General features: G+C 36.4%; 1 protein-coding gene across 5 annotated transcripts in view; it reads left to right on the top strand.

Annotated features, from left to right (window-relative positions):
- The window catches only part of OSBPL6 (oxysterol binding protein like 6), a 99,191-nt gene extending 83,279 nt beyond the window's left edge, over positions 1–15,912 (top strand). For 3 of the 5 annotated variants that reach the window (XM_076342532.1, XM_076342530.1, XM_076342529.1), the window contains 12 exons: positions 189–296; positions 2,680–2,817; positions 4,222–4,309; positions 4,519–4,772; positions 7,051–7,188; positions 7,546–7,609; positions 8,226–8,304; positions 9,599–9,743; positions 10,868–11,012; positions 12,007–12,133; positions 12,707–12,829; positions 13,798–15,912. In XM_076342532.1, coding sequence (XP_076198647.1) covers positions 189–296; positions 2,680–2,817; positions 4,222–4,309; positions 4,519–4,772; positions 7,051–7,188; positions 7,546–7,609; positions 8,226–8,304; positions 9,599–9,743; positions 10,868–11,012; positions 12,007–12,133; positions 12,707–12,829; positions 13,798–13,906 — 1,518 coding nt within the window. In that variant the 3' untranslated portion in view covers positions 13,907–15,912. The remainder of the gene's footprint in view (positions 1–188; positions 297–2,679; positions 2,818–4,221; positions 4,310–4,518; positions 4,773–7,050; positions 7,189–7,545; positions 7,610–8,225; positions 8,305–9,598; positions 9,744–10,867; positions 11,013–12,006; positions 12,134–12,706; positions 12,830–13,797) is intronic. The other 2 variants (XM_076342533.1, XM_076342531.1) reach the window with 1 other exon arrangement.
- Positions 15,913–24,171: the final 8,259 nt, after the last annotated feature.

Below are 24,171 nucleotides of genomic sequence, written 5' to 3'. Positions count from 1 at the left end.
TGAAGGCAAACCAATCAAAAGATTAAATCATGTTAGAGAGGATCTCACAATAGGTATCTCTCTAAAAATGAAATAAAGGAGGTTCTGTGATTTCTTAGGAAATTGCTTGGAAGAAGCTACTTTTTTTTTTTTTCCTGTTTAACACTTACTATTTAATTTTAAATGAAATGTGCAATTTTTATTTTAAGGCTCTCAACCAGAATGCTGAACTAAGGAGTCGCTTGAACAGAATACATTCAGAATCTGTTATTTGTGATCAGGTTGTCAGTGTAAATATTATCCCTAGTCCTGATGAGGTAAGACTTTGGCCTTTAATGGATTTAGAGTACAATCAAACCTTGCTAATTCTCACTAATAGCTGAAACGCGCCTGGCAAATTATAAAATTTTTCAGATTGGCAAGTGTTCATTTATAGAAAAAATCAGATTATATTTTCCCTACATAAAATAAAACTTCTGTCTTTTTATTTTGCATATGTTAGATCTCATGAAAGAACTCAGTTTGGTCTCTGCAGAGAAACAGGGAAGGACTCCAGTTTTGGAATATTAATTGTTGGCTTTGGGAATTAGTGAGGTTTTACTGTATTTGAATGTAACACACAGTAGCTAACCAATTCTGTATCTTAGTTTCTTGCCAAATCAACAGAACAGTTTAGTATTTAATGGCCTGATCCTGCAAGTGCTTAAAGGGACTGATGTTTATCTTGAGTGGCACTGCTGAAAACAAAAGGTTCAGTCTATGAACCAAGCACTATACTGATACCACGTTTGCAACACCTAGTCTTTCTTGTTTTGCTTTCCTCAGTCAACAGATTACCAAACATTTGTATTAATAACAAGTCAGCTTCTCTCATGAGAAGGACAAATCTGAATTTGTGAGCTGTAATATGTTACAATTAATGTGGTCACTTTGACAACCATTCTGCTTGCATTTTACTGAAATATTTTTCATTTGTCATTTCCACTAATTTTTTTCTATGCATTTCAATTTCTGTGCATTTCAATTAACATACTCTTGTCTCCTAATTATTTCTTCCAACAAGAAAGGAAGGTGAAAATATGTTTCCAATTACTTTTGTTTATTTGCTTTTTGAAAACGTCCAAACAATTTTTCCAAGAGTCCAGCATGTTGGAGACTAGCAACAGAAGATAGAGGTGAAGCGGTGCCACAGCATAGCAACCTGCAGTGAAGTTCTGAGCAATGACCATATCTTCTATTTTGTATTTTTTGTTGGTTAGCTGTTTCTTTTTCATATGTACATCGTTATCTTGGTAGAAGTGTGTCTGACTAAAGGAGTTTTTCAAAGAGGTTCCCAGATCTCTCATTCACTTCTTCTCTTGACTGCTTTATATATATAATCTTGCAGTGTGTAGATAATGCCTGTGTGAGCATCTTTTTCAGGTAGGGGCATGTGTATTTTTCCAAATCCCTCTAGCTTATACAAAAACTTAGAATTTTAATCACTTCCTGTAAAGGTAACAGTGAAATGGGCTTCTGTTTCCATTATAATTCATCAAACATCATAAACCATCTACAAGCTTATAAGCCCCAGTGAAAAAGGAATGGGTTTTGACCTCTTGGCTTGTTTATGATTTTTTTTTCTGTTAGTGCATTTTGAGGCAACTATATAGAATAATTCTACAGGATTAAGATGTCAACAAAACCATCTGCAGGACTTCTGTAGTAAGATTAATGGGGATAGAGTTGCAATCTGAAGAGTTAACTGTGTTCAGAAGGGCTTCAGTAGTTTCATCTGTATTATCTCCCAGAAGCAACATGCTGTATAAATTAAGGGATTAAGTCAGAAGCCTGTTTCCTTCCACAGCAGCAGCTCCTTTGGTAGAATGGTGCAGGGAGAGAATCTTAATATTTCTCCCCCCTTCTTAAGGCGATAGCCTGTAGGGTAACACATTGAAACCTGGTGTTCCTCCCATCAATAGCAGGAAGATGAAGGTATGTTCCAATATTTAAATTAGCTAGCCCCCATACTGATACACACATAACACAGTTTTGAACCCTTGCCTTTGCTGTTAAATTCTCTTTCTTATAAACCATAGAGAGTTCATTCCCTTTAGTAGTATTGAGTCGGTGTTAATGGCATAATTCAAATGAGATTTGGAGTACAAACATGGAATAAAAACACATAAATATGTATTATAGCCATCCTCCTGAAAATTCAAACATTTCAAACATTTGTTACTAAACTGGTTCACAAGTGCATTTATTTTGAAAGTAACTTATAACTCCCTGACCTTATAAAGCTTTATCTTTGAGTTTTGGTTGTATCAAAGCTAGCTCCCAGTGATCTAATTTGTTATGACCAGGTGTCTTTTCATCTGAATTTCATGGTTGAACTTGTCTGACACAATCCAGCTATTGTCCACAAAATCATTCCTCTGAATACAGAGCTAGATCTGTGATTAATTTGCGCTGCTAAAACTTAGCAGTTGATGCTGAGCAGGCTTCAAATGAAGACATGTATCTCACTGCTCAAAATGCACTTTATTTTGTAATTGTCAAAGTCTCATCCGTTAGGTACACACAAAGCCCTACTAAAATGCTGTCTTTACTATCTGTGCTTATATTTGGCATGGAAAAATTATTCAAGTGATTTACCTCTTCTATGTATATTTTTTATATTAGAAAGAATACTTTTATTTTTCTGTGCTTTATTTACAGACGGGTGAACAAATTCATGTCAGTTTGCCACTGTCTCAGCAAGTTTCTAATGAGAGCAGGCTCTCTATGTCGGAATCAGTTTCAGAGTTCTTTGATGCACAGGAAGTACTTCTATCTGCCAGCTCGTCAGAAAATGAGGTAGGCTATGACAGCATGCTGCAGCTTTGCTGTTGGACAGATTTAGGTGATTGTTTTGTTTTTTTTTTATAATGCTACTTAGAATAAAAAGGTATCAGAATGTGTAAGGTGTAGATAAATGAACCTGAGACTCCCTTGTGATGGGGTGCAGATCTTAGAGGTCTTTTCCAACCTCAACGATTCTATGATTCCCTGAAGTATAAAACTGAGTTGAAAGTTGTTTGTATCAGTAGCTTATGTTCAGTACATATCCTTACTAGACTATGGCAGTTTCAGATAAGGATCACATAGTCAAGAGCAATTATGTCTGACTTAGGTAGTCAACTAATTTAGATTTTAAAATATTCTTTAAAAAAAAAAAGTCTTCTACTGTACATATAAAATTATTCTCTAGTCAGATAAGTAGACAAAAGCCTGAAAAATTGGCTCACTCGAGCTCAAAGTTGAAGGAATGAGATACAGTTCAGGCTACTGAATCATGTTGCTGTCCACAGCTTTTCTGTGCTAGTCTGAATAAATTCTTCAATTTTAAAAATTTATTTATTTTGTAAAATACCTTTTTATAAAGCCACAGTACTGCTGTGGTCTACCACAACTCTTCTGTAAGAGGAAATAAGAGTGTGCCACTATATTTTCTCTTTGATAGGGATTGCTTATGTGCCACGAGTTGGCACAACCACTGGTAGAGTTGTTCATCTAAAGAATGGAATGGTTCCTTATCTTATTGCTTCTGGCAGGTGTAAAGTACATGTTATCTCAATAGTCTGGATGGTCTATATCAGCATGGAAAATTGGTGTGTCTGTACAGTATAAACAAAATGGAAACTTTGTAAAATCACCCCCAAATGGTATAGGCCTTATAATAAATACTCTGTCATCAGTAAATACTGTAAAATATTTTGAAATTAATATTTCTGAAAAATTTTTTATTAAAAAAATTCTTAAAAATAGTCTTAACACTGATGTAGTTCTTGTTTTGCAAAATGATAGATCAATGTTTATATAATTTTTTTTTCTGAAACACAAGTTGTGTTTTATTGTTTGGTTCTTTATAAAGAGCACAAATCTGACTATCTCTTCTCAACTCTCATCCCCACCGCGTTACGTTGTCAATTTTTTGTTCATCTCTGATCTCATTTGAAGTAACCCTTTTGCACATTTAATGTCTGTATTTGGCTTCATGATAAGGAATTCAGAAATATAAGGAGAGCGTAGCATTTGTTTTGACACTTTTAGTGCACTGGCAGTATGGGCTGATTGGAATATCCAGTTGATTTAGTTAAAAGCTCTAATTGGGTAGAGATGATTTCTTTGAATGTTTGTGTTTCAGTTAATTATTTTTGTCTAATTTGTCAATATATTTTATATGTATTTGACTTAATTGATATTTTATTTATGTTTTAGGCTTCTGATGATGAATCTTATATCAGTGATGTGAGTGACAATATATCTGAGGACAACACCAGTGTTGCAGACAACATTTCTCGGCAAAGTACACTGCTATGTTTTAAACTTTGGGAAATTACATTGGTTATGTTCATGTACCAGATTTACTGCATGTCTGTACAAGACCAACTCAGCTGAAATCAGTGAAGTTGGGCTTGCTTGTTCTGGCTTGTTCTGGCTTGATTTGGTTCAATGGATAAGTCTGTTTTTCTTAATCTGGTGCTTTCTTATGATAATAGTTTTTTCCCTTCCCAGTTCTTAATGGTGAGCTGACAGGAGGCGCATTCAGGAATGGACGGAGAACTTGTCTCCCAGCTCCCAGCCCTGACACCAGTAACATCAATCTGTGGAACATTTTGAGAAATAACATTGGCAAAGATCTTTCCAAAGTATCGATGCCAGTTGAGCTAAATGAACCTCTGAATACCTTGCAACATCTTTGTGAAGAGCTGGAATACAGTGAACTCTTGGACAAGGCTGCCGAAACAGATGATCCTTATGAACGCATGGTAATAAATTTAGTGTAGCACTTCTTATGTCTGTATTAAAAGGGAGCTGTTGAGTGGAGATCTGTGCAGAGTCCTCTCTTGCTCTTCCTGTTCACAGACAACAGACCTCCCTGATGGGTCAGACGAATGCTGTGAACAATTACAGGTGGTACATTTGATTTGGAAAAGGCTGAGGGACTTTTCTTGACTTCAAACCAAGTCCTGCAATTGTGACTCATTGTTGTGAAGACTGATCTTGCTCTCTAGGACTGTATATGTAGGCATTGGCAGTTTCTAACCCTGCAGCATCCTTTCCTGGCTTTCAGTGATTGAGTCCAGCAGCCTCCCAGAGATAATCATCAGGTCTGTGGCTGGCTTATGATCAATGTAGGTGTCAATAAGATGTCATCCTAGGCAATTTCTAATAGAGAAGTTCCAAAACACCAAAGCAAAGTTTGCCTGGGCAGCCTGACTTCAGCTCCCCTGTAAGTATGTCTTGGTTTTTTGACTGACAGTCAACAGCCTATGTTCAGCTCTCATGGTGTTTTGATTTGTCATGTCTCTTTTTTCTCAGAAGAAACAGGGAAAGGCTGTTAGGGGAAAGTTGGTGGTGTTGTTGCTGAACGTATCTACTGTTCTCTGGTATGGGTTAGCAGCACTGTGGATAATTGGGAGAAGAGAGGTTGCCTGTGGCTGTCTTATAGCCACACGCTCAGGTCCATGAACTACCATATTCACGTGGCCTGCAGGAGGGCGAGGGGTCCTAAACACCGGTATTTTTAGCTTGTCACTGAAGAAGTTGGACCTGTCTTATGATAGGGGGTTGAATTACTTATCATCACATGTTTTTTTCCTACAAGAATCCTTATGTCCCTCACAAAAGGGAGATCCTGTAAGGACTGGGCAGGGTTGTACTGAGTAAAGCAGGCTGTTTGCCTGTAGGACTCTGCCTCCTTTGTTGAAAAGCTTGAAAGGTGAGTATTGAAGGAGTCAGGAGAGTTCAGGAAGGAAAAGCCACGGTGCAACTGAAAGCTTCCTTGGAAACGTGTATTCAATCCCCTTCTCTGCTACAGATATCTAGTGCAATACTGGGCATACAAGCCAAACTTTTAACAAGCACCTTAGAAATGCAAATTGCACACTCAAGCTGAGGCATGTGGGACTACTTGGCAGAAGTGCTGAATACCCAAAACATCAGCGGTAGCAGAGCTGTGAATGTTACCTGCTTCTTCACCGTTCTCTGAAAAATCAGGACTTTGCTATCTTAAGTAAGCATCCAAAAGTAGTGGAAACTTTTTTCTTCTCATTGCTTTATATATCATAAGGATAGTAAAACCCCTCATTTCTCTGTAGGTTCTTATAGTTAAATTAATGAAAAAGGTTTTGGAAGAATGAAGGTTTTTACTGTTGAAGAAAAGCCCGTGAAAAGAGCGTTAATTCTGTTGATGCTGCATTTAGGAATAATATGAAATGAATAGAGAATGGAGCACCCATTACACAGTGGGAAGAAAACAAAGCAAGTAAAAGCTCACACGAGTGTTACGTCCTCGCTAGCATGAGGAAAGGAGGACCTGGTTAAGGTTTGCCCTGCTGTTAGCAGATTATATCCATAGCTGAGTGATTTTTATCCCCATATTGCTTTTCTGAAGTTTTGTTTGGACTTCTGAGTGCCTGTTGTGATACTATTTTTTTTTTTAACTGTGCTAAAGGGAGATGTAATCTAAATTACCGTGGCATGTCACTTGGCTTATTACTCCCAGTTAAGCCTGGTTTAGAGATTACTAAATTTTGGTTGTACATGTAGACAAGGGGGCTGATAAGGCCGCACATGCATGGAAGATCCTGAGGTAACTCTGCATTAAGGACATCCTAAGTGAGAGCCATTTATGTTTGGCACTAAATAAAATAGTTCCCATAGGAAAATGGTATGTGATCTTGTCATTAGAAGTTATCAAATAATATTTATTCAGAGAGACCATAGACTAGAGCTGGGTCTGTGTTTTAGATCATTAGTGATAAGCCTGGTCAAAGGTAGGAAAACAGTATCTTGTGCAGATTGTTATTTTAGGGGACTGTTGAAAGAGACTGATTGAGGCCATGAAAGAAAAACAAATTATATCTACAAAAGAAATACAGTTTGTACTGGTTCTGTCTGGGATGTATGGCTTCACTCTCAGGCATGCTTCATTAATGCAGATTTCACTCTGAGTGGAGTGAGTTGTGTGATACCACGTAGTGATGGCATATACACAAGAATCTCTGCCTATTCTCAATTACGTTCTTGTCTGTATTTTCACAGGTTCTCATAGCTGCTTTTGCAGCGTCAGGCTATGCCTCGACATACTTTAGAGCGGGAAGCAAGCCATTTAATCCAGTGCTTGGTGAAACTTATGAATGTATTAGAGAAGACAAAGGATTTCGATTTTTCTCAGAGCAGGTAAAGCTTGTTTCTAGATAGACACTCCTGTTTAGATTTAGATTTTGTTTCTTTGTTTTATAAAGTAATCTTGTTTTTTCTTTCTAGTTAGAATGGTTTGTTTTCTTAGATAGTAGGAAAGGTTGTTAGTATGAGTGAACTTTGTTAAATGCTAGAAGTTATATATTTTTATAGTAATCACAAGGAAGTGTTTTAAATACATAGCGTTTTAAGTACAACCTTAAGTTGCATCTGTTTTCATAGCGACATAGACTAATAAATACTGTGGGCTATTTAGTATTTTCATGTTGCAGTAACAATTGCATTGTCTTAGAAATGAAAATGAATTATTTTTAACTCAGCCAAACTGTTTTCCAGGTTAGCCACCATCCTCCCATTTCGGCCTGTCACTGTGAATCGAAGAACTTTGTGTTTTGGCAAGGTATACTTTTTTTAATTCAAAAGCATAAACTCCTTTTTTATTAGCAAGTAAAAACTTGGTCTGTACAAGCTGAGCTTTGCATTTGGAATTTAATCAAAATTTCTATACTTATTATTTTTGTGGTAACATATTACAAACTGATGCTCTGAATTATTTCACTCCGAATTCTCATTCTTAAAAGTGAGAAGACGTGTTACAACTTCCCTTGTCACTTGCAGTCTGTTTATACTTTTCTGCTTAAAAGCTTTTTACCAAGAAAATTATTATTTCTTACAAATACAAGCAGGTCTTTTTACACAGTTGAACAAGCAGCTCTTTCTTTCCTTCTGTTTACTGGCATATGCATTTAACTTGTATTGAATGTTTTCATGAGAGATCTGACAATAATGTAGCACGGGCATGACTCCTAGAAGAAAATCAAACTTATCGTTAGTTTTTCTGACCTAATGTAATTTTCTAGCATTTTTTTTTTTCTTTTGTATTTTCATGGCAACCTCATACTGTCCTGTTTTAAACCGGATGGTCTGGCATAGATCATCTTGTGTGCCATGCAGATCACTGCAAGGGAGAGACTTTGGTCTTTTCAGTTTTGTACATCTTTCACTATTATATTCAGATATCAGGTGGAAAAACAAATTCTGGGGGAAATCAATGGAAATTCTGCCGGTTGGAACCTTGAATGTGACTCTTCCAAAGTAAGCTACTGTCCTATTTCCTTTTGTTTTCAGTCTTTGCTGCAATCTAATCTGTGCTGGCTTGTGAATGGATTGGGGGAAGTGTATGCAGACGTTACATGAATTGTACTGGTGAGAGTTAGTGCCTAACTCAAAATCTCTCCTTAGTGTACAGGTGGGGATACCGAAGCATTTTTGAGCCTGAGGATCCATTTGGGTTTTTGGAGGAAAAATATACAAACTCTCTAGAAAGTGATAGACAGAGTGGGATAGAAATGCTTTAGGAGTGGGAAACCAAGTTTTATATGTACAGTAGTGATCAACTGTTCAGAACAAGGCTGCAATATAGGACTGTCAGCAGCTAGCACTGTCCTTACTAAGGCTCTCAGTACTGCTAAGTGTTCCCTCAGAACAACCACTAGTAACAATGTAAGGTCATTTTTCAAAATGTAGGTAAGCCAAAACATGTTCTTCAGATGTTGACAGAGTAGTGAGAAGAAGTTTCACCACAGGTAAGACTAGCTGCAAGTTGTAAATCCTGAGAATATGCAAGGAGAGGATACTTTAAACATATCTGCTGGTTTTGCAGTACTATTCCTGCTCCTGTACATTGCAGCCAGCCTTTCTTTCTGTCTCTAACAGTATGGCATCACTCCACATCACCTTTTTATCCATGTCATGAAATTGAAGTAAATGCACTCAGGAGCATCTTTGTCTTCTGTCTTCATGCTTGCCCCTCAGCTTCGAAGGAGAATGTGCTTTGCACAATATAATTCCCTCATTTTAGTCCCTTGTTTGACAATAGAGATGCTCTGACACTGAGTAGTTTTTACAGAGGGAAAGGGATGATGTGCCAGTGAGCTCCTACTTCCTACTTCCTTTCTGTTATCTCCTTTCCATATTTATTTTGTTCTATTTGTAATTTAATTATATTGTCTGCTTATAGCCTCAATTCAGTGTTATATTGATCTTTGGGTTACTGTCCTGCCCCTAAAGGAACTGTGGCCAAAGCACTTAATGCTCTGAGGACAGTGAATATGCCATGCAGGGCTTCGGTGGTTCATAATGTCTTGATTTGTGGTTCATAGCACTATTCTTCAGTTCTCTGTACTAGAGCTTAGGTGAGCTCCTCTATTGAGGATTAGTAATGTACCCAGAACCAGTGCTTTATTGAAGTAAACTATTTAAACTATTTCAAAAGCTTTTGAGGCATATGGTCTTGTATTTATGATAATGGAGCTATGTTTTTTACTTTTTTTGTCCGTAATGATCATGATTAATATATGTTACCAACTACTTCTTATTCTGTTATTAGGTATGGAGACTACTATGTCTGGAACAAAGTCACCACTTGCATACATAATATTCTTAGTGGAAGGAGGTGGATAGAACACTATGGAGAGATAACTATCAGAAACACAAAAAGCAGTGTTTGTATTTGTAAACTCACATTTGTCAAGGTAACATGTTTTCTAATACATATCATATATTCATAAAACTGCATAGTTTAAGCATACATCAAGCTGTTTCTTCAGTATTCCTGAAATCCACATTCCACATTTTGTCTTATCAACATTTGTAAATATGTAAATTGTCAAATGAGAGTGCTATGTCAAGTAGTATGACTATTGCATTGAACATTTGATATCAGTGTGTTGCATTGCTGTATAGCTGTGTGCTATACTGTTGTTGGTTTTAGGTTAAAAATTAAATATCAAAATTTCTTTTCTATTACCACAATGAAAATGCAAAGTCACCGTAGACTTCTGTGCCATTTTACTTCTGCCTTTACTAGAATTTGGCAGTCAGTATTTTATCTCTTTAGATTAAATAATGCAGCTTTCGTTCATAGTATTTTAATATCCAGGCAAGGACCATATATAAAGACAGATCACTGTATAGCTATGTTGCTATCAATTATTTTCCCTAAAAATAAGTTTGGCTTCATATTGCAACAAAATACATCAATACCATTGCAGTGTTAGCAATGGTGCGTTACCGTAAATCTGAAATTCATGTTTTGATGGATGTTCTGAGAATGGGCAACTGGCTCAGTAGGTGAAGGTGTAAGAAATAAATGTGCCTAAGAAAAGCAAAACAGAGAAGAGAAACAGAAAGCAACAAATAACAAGTAATACTGGCTGAATGTCTTCCCTGCTGCAAACAGTAGTGTGCAGCACCCATCAAAGGATTCCCTTACATGTACAGGTATATTCAGTATTTCTCCATATAGAAAGAAGAGAGTTAGCTGGCTTTGATCTTGCAACTTTCAAAGTGTCATTTTTGCTGAATTGTGTGGGATTTGGGTTAATGAACAACAATATAGTTCCCAGATGTGCAGATAATTTAAATACCTTTATACCAAAACCACATATCAAATTATTCAGGGTTTCTCATATACTAAATCAATTAATATTCAGATCATCTGAATTTCGAATTCTGATATTCTTGGTTCCAGGTGAGCTGTTCCAATACAAAATTTGGACAGTCGGTGCCACATATTAAGATTCATGCAGTATCTGTATTGGTACAATGGGTAATGCGAAAAACAGTGTGAACTAGTAAGTCTTTGTTAAACTTGCAGGTGAACTACTGGAATTCAAATGTAAATGAGGTCCAGGGTGTTGTGATAGATCAAGAAGGGAAGGTGGTTCATCGCCTTTTTGGAAAGTGGCATGAAGGCCTTTATTGTGGGGTTGCACCATCAGCCAAATGCGTATGGAGGCCAGGTAAGAAGCTTGTAATAAACTCTGGCAGGCACTGTAGTGTAACTCTAAACTATGTAAAGCTGTTTTAGCCATCATTTTAAATACACAAAATACTACTGGAGAGATTAAATTTCTGGCTAGACAAATAAACAAGAACTTACATGAGTTTATAGTCATGGTAAATAGAAATGTTCCTACAGGGCATAGTCTTCTACATCTCAGTCTGACTCCTGGTCAAATATTCTGGGGTCTTGGGGTCAACATAAGAATAAAATTAAGAAAAAATTTGGATGTCTGGGCCTGCCTGCCTGCCTTCTCACAGAGAGCAGGGTAGCTTATTTGGATTCAACAAATAGAAGGTGCCAGTTCATTGAGTTTGTTGTCTTAATGCTTTATTAGCCTAAAGGATTGGTCTTCAGAGATGGTGAGATTGAATTAGTCATCCTTTGCACCTATAGTATCTTTCATACATGCAGAGTGGTTATCCAGGAATTGTCATTATTGTTAGTATTTTGAACCCTACTCTGTATTGGTAGTATTTTGAACCCTACTTTGCACCCTACTCTCTGCAACATCTGCTCTGACTGCCATTAGTGCTGAAGGTGTTTGGACAGTGCCAAATCAGTCTGTGAGTGAGTGTTATGCTCCAAAATTAACTCTGAAGATCAGTTAAGGTTAGCTTTTATACAGATGTTTGATAAGCTCACTTTCCAGAGAACAGGAAACTATGTTTAATTTGAAAATCTGCAGTAATTTTTATTTAAAAAGGAAGGAAGATCATAAAAGTTTTGAATCTATTAGCATGTAATTACGACCTCTGCAGGATAAGCAGTTGAAATTAATATGTAGTGAAAGTTGTTCCACCTAGAGAATAACTTTTGATGTGTTTTAATTGTATGTAAGAGTAAAATATATTAATATTTTTGCTGTTATAATTTAATAAATAAATGAATCCTTGCATATTTAGAGTAATAGTTTAAAAAGCTTTTTTCTTTTCTCATACATATTCATACAGGCTCCATGCCAACCAATTATGAACGTTATTATGGCTTCACGAGGTTTGCTATTGAGCTCAATGAATTAGATCCTTTACTGAAAGATCTTCTTCCTACAACAGATGCACGATTCAGGCCAGATCAAAGGCAAGAATGCTTATTTATACACTTAATATTTGGTGGTTTTAAGGCTGGGTTTGGCTGAGTATTGAATTTTGTATATGTCTTCACTACAGTCTGAACTAAGCTTTGGAGGATTCTGCTAGCAGAGAAGGTATTCAGTATTGCAATCAAATTTCTGCTTTACCCAGTTGAGGGAAAGTAGAAAGCATCTTGTTGGTATAGTAGAGCTATAGTGCAATCTTTGGGCAGAGGTAGGATTCCTCATAACAAACTGGAAAGACAGGCTCTGAAATGTCATGCCCTCCTGCTATGAATGGAAGCAACATTAATTCCCTCCTAATTCTCAGTTCATAGTACTTCAATGTTTGTGATATGCTGAAGTTGCTAAAGAAAGCGTATGCCTTAGGCTATAGGTCAGGTACATGTAACTGGGGAGTCACGTCTCGGTTATTTTATGAGGTTATGACTAGATGTGAAAGTGGGTACAACACAGACAACAGGCTTGGCTTCTGCTTGTCTTTTGTGATGACGGGTGCTAGAAAATCCCTTGTTCTAGGCACTGTATGATTGCTATAGGACCTGGTGTTATTCACACAGGCTTCTGGAGGAAGGAAATGTAGAAGCGGCAGCATCCGAGAAACAAAGAATAGAGGAACTCCAGAGAGGTCGGAGGCGTTACATGGAAGAAAACAGCATTGAATATGTACCCAAATTTTTTAAGTGAGTCTATTCATTTCAGTATTAAGTCTCTGTTTTCTATCCTGTGACTGGACAAAGTACTACAAGAATTACCACCAACGTAGTCTGTTAATTGTAAAGGCCTGGAAAATGGCAATTTTAAGAAAAATAATCAGATACCTGATTTCTGCCTGAAGCAATTTTTACATAGTTTAAAGCTTCATCATTGAAAGATCATTTTCTCACAATGGGCAACAGCTATACAAGCCTGCTGCACCCCTTGGCCAATGTTTTTTGGACTTTGAAGTAGAATAGAAGTGTAATATTAGGATCTAAGATTTAACTATGTTATTGTTTTAAGTCATTGCATAAACAAAGTAATAAATAGCGACCTGAACAACAACATCGTACATATATATATAAAAATGTATATATATACAGACTTAAATTACAATTTATTTATTTTTGAGTGGAGGGGTCTTTTTGTTTGTTTTTACTTTTAATTAAGCATTCTTCTGAAACAAGGGATAGTCATATCAAATAGCCTGATGTTTAGCATGGGGAATCAAAAGTGAAAAGATTGAATGTGCTTGATGCAGTTTTGTAGTGAAAGATGAGCAAAATACAGAGGAGACAAACAATATAAATTGTAAAAGGCTTGCATTCTGCAAGCTATATCTCTTGGTTGATCCCCTGCACGTAATCAGAATCTGTAATGGGCAAAGAGGCTTTATGTGGCTGTAAGACCTGCTCACACAGTTCACGCAACAGATTTGCGATCTTGGCTGTTTTCTAAACCTTCCACTTTTGACACAGGTAGAGGTTGATTTTTATTTTTAAATCCCTGACTGTTCTTGTGTCCTTTAGAAATATTAAATCAGATTTAGTACTGGGTTAGATCAGAGAGGTATGGAATTTAATTTCATATTGCATAAGAGCAGAGATCTATGGTCAGAACTTCTTTTTCCTCTCTCTCTCTTTTTTTTTTTTTTTTTTTTCCCTTTCTACAGAAAAGTTACCGACGCTAATCAAAGAGAAGCCTGGGTTACCAATGACACCTACTGGGAACTGCGAAAGGATCCTGGCTTTAGTAAAGTAGAAATTCCCGTACTCTGGTAAACTGAGAATGTAGATCTAGTAAACATATCACTCTGAAGAAAAAAATAACTATGCACAATATGTTTCTTATAGTTAAGCGTGGTTTGTGGGTCTATGGAAAAACCTATCATTCACATTTATATTCATCTTTATAACGGACTTTTGAAAGTGCATTAGACCAGGCCCCTGACCACTTCTGGATCTTTTTAATTTTGCAGCAGCCATTAAAAAAAAAAAAAAAAAAGAAAAAAAAAAAAGAAACAGAAACCTTTTAAAGTTTCATACACTGAAAATTCAGAACAAAAGAAGCAGATGAGTTATCCAAAGTCACTCGGAAGAGGTGGTAAACGCAAAACTGCAACCGGTGCTTTAAACAGACATTAACAGTAATGTAATTTAAATTAAAAAAAAAAAAAGGAAGAAAAAGAGGAAAAAATCCATTTTATTTCAACTATTTTTGTTAAAAACTCTTGGGTCACAACACTGTCATTTCTGGCTTCAGGTTAGTCCTTTGGTGTGATGTGCTTGGACTGGCCTTTGTCAAAAAGATATGCTTTTCCGGAAGCTGTTCCCATTCATATGCCATTGTTCATGCCTTAAACAAAATATGAAGATGTACAGTAAGTAATTTTAAAATATGTATGCTTAGGCTTGTGTGAAGGGCAGATTTTTAAAGCACTAGAATTTTATCATGATATAAATATTGGAGAATCTGCATTATTTAAAATCAAAAGACAACCAAACATCTAACTGTATTTCAGAGGAATGAGATCTACTGTACATGCTTTAGCTTTGGGAAGCTGACTGTATAATCAGACTGAAAAGAAACTGTTAACTGGTTGAATTTGAGACAATTTTGGTAAATGCATATGAATTACTAGTCAGAAAGTTCATATTCTAAATGACTGATGCTGAGATGCAATCATCACTTTTACCACTGGCTGGACATAGTCTCACAGTGAGTCTCATTTCCCCATAACTGTTTATACAATGAGAATTCCCTGAAGCTTTGCAACAGCGTTAAAAGCACAGAAAGATTTCATGGGAAGGTCTGCGGCTTCTCTCCAGAAGCTGGATAGTACTGTAAATGCAACTATTTTCTGCCACACTTACTGTTTACTTTACTGGCTCTGTTTTTTCCCCATCCACTTCTCTTATCTAAATTTATATTTGAGAGTATGGCAGAGGCTCCCATGCATTGTAGCTAACAACTACTACTTGTGTTGCCAAAATAGCTTTTGTGCAAAATTATATTTTACAGTTTTTCATAAAGTGATTCTATATTTTTTGATTAAGAACCAAGTCCCTTATGTGTTGCTAAGCCTCAGTTAATATATGTGGGAGAAGGCTTGGCACTTTCTATTTGAAAATCTCTGAAACATTAAACAGTAGGAGGGCAGATTTTAATAAAAGGAAAAAAAGTAATTTTATTAGGTGAAAACTGCATTCCATATGGTATGATCTAGTCTTCCATTTATGCATGTATTATACATCCAGGCACTGATGATAGGTTAGATTTCATGCATATACCCTGTATTTCTTTCTACACATACACAGTGTACATAGCGCACTTGAATTTTTCTATTTAAGATTGATTCCAATACTGAGACCTAAAAAGAAAGATTATATAGGTATGTGATCCTGCCAGCAGAGCTGCTTGAACAGTTCTCAGTAGATTACCACACATACCCAGCTCTCTGCCTGCTTCTTCCTTTTGCAGAGTCAGGTCCTTACAGAACTGAGATTACTTTGATTATTTAATAGGCATTTAGTTCTCCCCTTGTTTGTATGGCAAAGCAACTGGCAGAGCAACTAGCTACTAATGAATTCCAGTTTCTTACACAGTTCTGTTATCAGGAAGAACTATGAAAACCTACAGAAAATATTAAGTAGACTTTTTAAGAACTGTGAATGCTCATGAATTGCTTATGAATACTTAGTATAAAAAAACTGCGTGCAGATTAACAGGATTTCTTCCAAAGAAAATTTTGAATTATTCAAAGAACGATATTTTTTCTTTCCTAGTTGAACCTAGTCTGACTTTTTTTTTTTTTTTTTTAGTTTTGCAATTGTTATTATAAGAAAATGAAAATATATCAAGGTTTGTTTTTTTTAATCATATTTGGTTAACTTCATCCTACTTGCTTTAATGACATTACACTATGAATCAAATAGGCACATTGTGTGCAAAATAGCAATTAATTATTCTGTGTAACTTTCCTTAAAAACAACATTATTAAACATTTGCCCACCTCATACTCCAGTCTTTGTGTGCAGTTCACCGTGATATTAGAAAGCATTATGTGTGTATGACTGCAAGTACATTTGAGGGACAGAAATTGCATGTCCTCAAATTTTTTTGAAAGTCGATGTTTAATTTAAATACAGAAATAAGGTCTTTAGTTTTACAGTGTTCTGCTAGTGCTTTGTGAATGCCATTATTTGCAATGCAAACTGAAATTTGGTGAACACTAAAGATGCTATCACTGATTTAATTATTTTTTCACAATTGTTTATTTGACGCTCATTGAAAGAAAAATAACATTTTTAGAATTAAAATCTGTGATATGCTAAATCTTTCTATTGATGGCACTTTTTAAGCCTACTGAATGTTAAATTAGGTAACTGGTAAGTAGAGGAAACACAAAACAATGCATCACAAAATATTTGCAGTCTTTATCAAAAATTGAAAGGTGCTAGCAGATGTACCGTAAAGCAATTTCTTATAGTGCAGAATTCTCTGGATTCTGTGCAAAATCTTTTATTAAATTTTTCCTGTAACCTTGGGGGACATTATGACATATTTTGTGCTGTTTCTAAAGAGAATGGGTTAACAGAGGATAGGTCTGGGGGCTTATATCCAAATTACAATTTTTAGACAACCTGTGAAATTTCAGCAGCACTGAGTCACGGGGGATAGTGGGCTTTCCACATCCCCTGCCAGTGTAGCGCAGAATGGGGTTTCCCATGTTGCAATGAGAACACACTTGGTTCCTTTGCAGCCTGGCACCCATTGTAAGTGCCTGCTGCTTTTTGGCAGGGCTGCTGCTCAGCCGTCCCTTCCCAGTGCATGGGATTTTTCCACCCCAAGTGCAGACCTTTGCACTTCTATTGAACCTCATGAAGTGTCTTCTGGCCCAGTTCTCAAGCTGAGCAACATCCTTCTGATTGAAGCTCTGCCATTTGGCGTGCCGTCTCATCCTCCTAATTTAATGTCATCTGTGAACTTGTTAGCATGTAGTTTATGTCCTTGCCCAGGTCACTGGTGAGATGTTGATTGACATGGGCCACAAAATTGACCCCTGCAGGGCTGTCCTCGTTGCTGGCTGCCAGTGGGGCATAAGCCATTGATCAATGCCCTTTAAGCCTGGGGATTTGGGCAGTTTTCAGCCCACCTCACTCCATTCATCCAGGCAGTATTTCCTTTTGAAAGGCATGAAAAATACTTACCAACTCAGTAGATTTAATTGCAATAGGTTTGGTATGTGATGAAAATTAGTGCAAACCATTTGACATTCAAAACCTTCTAAACAATTTAAGAAGTTCTAACTTTCACTACAAGGACATATCCTTTGCTTTTTCCTGTGTTTTCTCAAAACACTTATTTCTATATAAAATACGCAACCCTTATGCTTTAGTTTCACAATAGTGAACTGTACTTTCAATTAATATTTTAAAAGTGTCCCTTAATTTGTTCCCTGTTCTGGTACTGCGGATATGATAGGGTAATAATAGCTATTTTAATCAAATGTAATGTCTTATAAAGACTTAAATAGCTTCATTCCTATTTTAGATCTGTATTAACAAGATGGTAGATTTTTCGGCATATAGAAATTGTTATCTCACTGGGAGATACAATTTGAATAGGAGTTGATTTTCGTACAGTATCACTGTGATTAAAAAGTCATCTAGACACCCATTCTAATTTTAGACAGATGTAAATTGCATGAAATAAATAAACTTTTTTTATTTGGCTTTAAAAGTGAAATCCCACTATAATACTCTTTTAATCTTACAAATAATGGTCCCCCCCCTTTTTTTTTCTCATTTTGAACTTCTGACTCTGAATGAGCTTGTACAGTATTTGTGGGTTTTATTTGAATAGCACATGCTAGGCATATGTCGAGTATTGCAGTACGTATACATGACACAGTTTTGAAAGATACTGCCCTTAATTCCCTACTGAACACTGTCAGAGCTTTATGGAAACAAATTACACAAACCTTAAGGCACACTAGGAGCCAGCGCTGGTTCTGCCCTCATGGGTGCCTGGTTGAGGAGCTTGCATCTAGGCCATGTCCTCTGTTTCCCCTGGAGGTAACATGGGATTTTCTCACCCTCGAACCAGGCAGAGTGGAGCACAACACAATGCAGTCTTGCTTGTTAGAGTTTCTCTCAAAAAACCTGAATTTTTAGAAATACCCTGGAAGGGAGGGGAGGTTCATTTGCACTTGCACAATAACCAAGAGGGCTGAATATGCCAATTCTCTGTGAGTTTTGCAAAACTTGCTTTCACTAGCAAAGCTCTGTTAGTACAGGGAAGGTTTGTGTGGCCTCCTTGTTTTATAGGATTTTGAATATTGTCTGGTGCAGAGATAAACACTAGCTGTTTAACATGCTGTTTGCTGCAGTCGTAATCTGAGGAATTAACTCTGGTTTAGATGTCATTACTAATACTGGAGCTGCATAATGAAAGTAGAGGAGAGTTTTCAGATTAAATCCACCTGAAAGGAAAGGGTATTTGTATTTATATGCTAAAATGACAGTTAGGGAGTTTGGCCCAGCTGGGGGAAAAAGGTTAATATTGACAGAAGTGTGTAAGAAACACTGGAATGGCCTCCGCAGTCACTCTGTGTTATACAGGGACCTGGGAGAAAGCTAACAAAGTTTACTATGTCATAACCACTTACCTTGGCAGCTATTGGGGCTGAAAATACTATCGTGGGTTTTCTTCCTGTCTGTCATTAAGTAACAGTCATCAAATTGTATAAAACTTGAATTTGCTCTTTAGAGCATGTATTGATAAAAGTTGAGGTAGGCAGGAACACAGTGGCAACTAAGGTTTTTTCTTAATGTGCTCAAAATTGCAAAGGTATATTTAGTATAAAAAGTAGTATAATTTTCTACTTTACCATCCCTGGTTACTTTTATTATGATTCTGGTATCACTCAGAAGTAGTTTCATGGAGAAAAGTCTTTTTTTTTTTTTTTTCTTCTTGTTTTTAACAGAAGAATCTCGACTAAGTGTGTTAATAAAGGTTTAATTATTCCTGGGGAGGAGATCTCCATGAGCTCCATTAGAACAGTGAATGGCACTCACAAGAATGTTGCAAATCTCAGTAAGCTCAGAGAAATGGCTTATTTACAGCAATTTATTTTATTTTTGTATTATATATTGTAAAGAGTCTACTTACAAAAGCAAATACATTATTTGCTCTTTAAACTACGGAATGGAAAACAACTTCATTCATTAGCTTTGGTGTAAGCTATGTCTTTCTTCCACTAAACTGAAAAGCCTCTTTGTAAAAGGATTTTTATATGGTATCTTGCAGGTTTAAAAAGTGATAGCAATGTACTTGTAGGTGTTTTGTATACCCTTCTCCTCCTTTGTCAAGTTTTGTGGTATTATAAACTCATCATATCTTTAATTTTTTTCCCCTTCCTTGCGATCTTTGAGAAATCTCAGAAAAGGGAGGGAGAGACTACAATGGAGAACAGTGAAACTAGTCACAGCAGCTCTGTCAGCGGCACAGCTGTAACAAAATAGAAAGTTTTCTAACTTATGAATTAAAATGTCATCAGAGCTGCTGAATCCGTTTCAGGCAGGTTATCTTAATACCATTTTTCTTTCCACTGATCCATGACAGCATGAAAAAAGGGAAGATTGGTGACATTTGCTCAGAATTAATTCTGAAGGTGAAGGGAAGTTTTTATTCTTTTTATAAATAAAAATGACTGTAGCCAGCATTTGGCTGAAGGTGTATTGGTAATGTGGACAAAGAGAGTTACATATTTTATAAATAAGGAAACCATAAAGTTGGAATATATAATCAGCAGTGTGTAATATATTCTGTCTTGACCTATGAATAATTCATTGAAGTATGGTAAAGCTACTTATTTGTACTCCTGGAGCAATGATCCAGACGTCTCCTATGAAACACTAAAACAACTTTCCATATTGACTGCTACTTTTAATGGTCTGCATTAATGAAAGAGGGATATCTTATGCTAATGTATAATGTTGCTGGCCCAGAACATTAGGGATGCAAAAAGGGAAGAGGTGAGGAGATTCCTTCAAAAAGTCAGAGTGGGTAACTTACCTTTTACACCCTGAGCATCAAAATGATGTGAGTGCTATAAAAGAGCAGCACACACGGTGATAAATACTCAACCAGAACTATTCTTCATTGAGGTACTCGGTCCTTATGCCAGTCAGTGTAGGCACGCATGCAACATCTTTTTCTGAAGTTGCATTACTATTTATGATTGCGCTTGTGGCCCAGGGGTTGATTTGTCAGGTGTACCGAGGATAATCAGTGTGAGTCAGGATTACAAACTCAGATTTCTTTTCTAGTAGTCCTGCGCTGAATGCTCTCTCTTCTCCTTTGTTAAATTCACCTGAACAAGGAATATTACAGTAACATTAATGAAATTAATATAGGTTTAATCCTCAGTATTTTCCAGGCAAAGGAAAATTCAGGGTAGTTTCTTTAACTGCGTTGAAGAAATACAGATGAGATCTTCAATTATCTTTGTATTTGCTTAATATTTTATAAAATATTTTGAGATTGGATCACCAATAATAAAATTATACATAAATATATTAAACTTGCTTTGTCACCTATCTTGAAGTCAACATTGAAAATTATCGTTCCAATCTAAGGTTAGGAATTAGGTCTATTTAGTTCTTGAAATAAGTGTTACTGGTATTCTTTAGTGGTTGAAATATAGTATAACAAATTCAGATCACAATAAATTTTATTTTCAACTGAGTCTCAAACAAGACCTGACTGTGAGCTGAGAAATAAATGCTGATGAGTGTATTTTGGTATGCAGGCATAAATGCAAAGACGGCAACTTCTGCCTTAGTAACCTTTCACTCTAATTAGCAAAAGCACTGTTCTTGTTCCTTTATAATTATTTCTAAACTAATTATTTTCAAATATTCATCCCTCACTAAGAATTAATTACGTGTGAAGTTTGACTTTTAAAAATTAAACAATGTTTGGAACTCCACAGACATGAAGAGTGGTGCTTCTGTCTTGCACCTAATGCTCAGATCTTGCTAAATCTCCAGCTCTTAGGGCGGGGTGAACCTATAGTGCTTACTCACTAAAATTTCATCCTTGGACCAAAAAGAAATATCAGTGGGCTTTTCTGGATGGGATTCTTCTTTGTATATTGATTTGTGTCTGTTATTTACTATAAAATGAGTAAGAAATCAAGCTGCTAGCATCTGATGTCTGAAATATTTTCCTTCACCAAAATGCATAGCAAACTTCTTGTTCTTTATCTGTTACCGCTAGATTGTCTGAAGTGGATACTTTATTTAGCATGTAAAAAGCCATCATAAAATTAAACTACTGTGGTATCCAGAAAGATCATTATGATAGTTCTATATTAGGATATTAGGTATATTTTCTTTGTTGTAACCAGTAGCAAGACTCTCCTTTGGGTCTTTATCTACTTTCCTTTGCATAATTAACTGTTTGGTGAATTATGATTTCTCAGTGTTTCAACAGCAAAGAATTCTGTATTTTCTCTCATTTTTGCACAGTTAATATTAATTGGGAATAATGTCACACTTTTTTGGTGAGATTGGATCCCATACGCACATGTATGAAATGTAGTAAATTTTAGTATTTATACCTTGCTCAGACTCTGAGAATGCCATTAGAAGAGTAAGATTTAGATTAGTTGTCAATTTTACATTGCCTTACTGAGCCTCTTTGCTTTTAACAGCCTTTAATTTCAGATGGGAAACAGCCATGCACCAATTCTTTAGCAGGCCAAAATGTCAAAACCTAAATAGCTAAAAGAGCATTCTTTGCTGACTGCCCATATCCCTTTGCTCATTATGCAGAAAACCCCAAGTCTGTTGATATCTTGTACACCTCTTTGTGTAGCATACTTGTAAAAGGAGGTCCTCAGAGTCTTTCCACTGTGATTATGCTGTTATGTCAGCTGAAAAAGTATACAGAAACTTGCTTTGCCATTTTTAAGATGAATTTTAAAGGCAAATAGTTGCTTTCTAGAAGCCAAACATATAGAGCCAGCGCTACTTTTGAGTACTGGGTAGACAGTGTCTGTTTTAGAGGGAAATAACAGACTGTAGCTAAAAAGAATCTGTGTTCCTAGATGCACCAGTCAAAACTTTTTCTGTTGTTTGAAAGCAATAAAAAACTGTTACTTAAGGGAAAGAAAGAAAATAAGAAGCATTTATGTACCCAGCTACCCAAATGCTGCAGAAGGCATTATTTTTGAGCATTGTAATATTAAACCTCACCTGCAGCACCCTTAGTTTTATGCTCAGAAGTTCACTATGGACTTCCATAATGAGACGAAGAAGAAAAGGATACTGGGAAAAAAAAAGTCAGTACCACAATTTCTAAATAACTCAATAGAAAATTGATTTGCAAATATTTGTTTTGAAAACTGTATAAGCTACTTAAATTATCACAATTTTTAAAAGCGCAAGTTTAGTCCTTCATAGTACATTCAGTAATTTAACATTTAAAAAAAAAATCTTGATTGATCTTGATCGCTTTCCTGCAAACGCATTCGCTTGTGCTTGACTATTCACAAGTTTGGGATATCTTTCACGATGATTCTTCTTTGCATCTTATTAATTCTGACTCCAAATACTGGCTGTAATCATGCCTGTAAAAACAATTCTATTACTTACAGTTACTAAGCATCAACAGCTGAGGAATAACATAGGTAGGATATAATTTGTATATTCCAAATCTATAGACTTTTATTTCACATGCAAGAGTTAATCAGCAATGCACATCTCAGATTTTTTTTCTGCTTCATCTGCTTGGACTCTGATCTTGCACAGGCATCAATAGTACTTAGCATAAACATTGCAAACAGTCTCATCGAATTCAGTTTAAAAGATGTAGATACTAAAGTTCAAATAAAAAGGCTCAGCAGTGACATTCCTAAGAAATCAAAACAATGTACCTGGTTATACCAGGCTTTATAGTATTTGATTTTTAATTCCTACATGCTTAAACAAATGAGCACCTACGCAGATGAGGCTGAGCTGCTGTTGGTACTCCATTGAACTCGGTGAGCTTCCAGGTGGGTGGATGATCTAGCTGCCCAAATCTATTTCAACTGTAAGCCTAACGTACAGTCAAGCCTAGGCATTCAACTAGTTACACTTAAGCTTAATTTTGAACGTGTGCCCTGTCTTGTGGAAGATAAATATGTGAAATACAGCTGGTTTGACTGCTTGCCAGTCAGAGCAATATATTTGACTTTCCTTTGACTCTCTTGCATTTTGGGACCTTATTCCGGGGCTTGTAGTATTTAAAAACCAGTTAACTTCGTGTCTCTGCAAAGCTCAATTATGTATGACATTTGGAAGAAAGAACAGGAGATTAAATCCATGACAATTCATCATAGTATGTCTCACTCTGGCAAGCTTAGTTGTAAGAATATTTGCAATTCCTATCCCTGTTTTCCTGTACTTTCCCCAGGATGGTGCCAGCCCAGAGTGAGGGTTGCTAGTACTGTATGCCAATCAAAAAAGGAGACTAATCTTTCTGATTTGCAAAGAAGGGGGTGGGTAACTAAGAGCATGCTCCTAATCTCAGCCTAGAAAAGCATGAATTCGAGAAAGTGCCTCCCCTCTCTCCTTCTAGGCTCTAGCACATAAATAGAATTGCTTTTTTTGGTGTATCAAGTTCTCTGGCTACTTCAGAGATTGAACCTAGCCAGGAAGGAGCAGTAAAAATACAGTTTTAAGTTACCACATAATGCAGCTGCAACACTTATTCTGTGTCTTTGCACTCGTGAGTTGGTTTTGAACATACTGTTGTAGTAATCCAGAACGCAGATGAGGCCTCACGCTGACTACCTCTCATGCAATAAAACCCAAGCTCATACAGTAGTTAATGCTGATTACAGTCAAGCATCTTTTGGCCACATGATTGAGGGAGGTGGTAGTGGGGGGGGAATAGTAAACAAAAGAAATTAATTTAATTAAGACTTTATTCCAGTGATGTATGTGGTATACACAATACCCATAATACCAACTCCAACTGAGGGAGGTCCTAC

Source organism: Aptenodytes patagonicus, chromosome 6, assembly GCF_965638725.1.
Source record: "Aptenodytes patagonicus chromosome 6, bAptPat1.pri.cur, whole genome shotgun sequence".
Classification (NCBI taxonomy): Eukaryota; Metazoa; Chordata; class Aves; order Sphenisciformes; family Spheniscidae; genus Aptenodytes; species Aptenodytes patagonicus.
The sequence above is the reverse complement of the archived record's forward strand: the minus strand, read 5'-3'. Positions and strand labels throughout refer to the sequence as shown.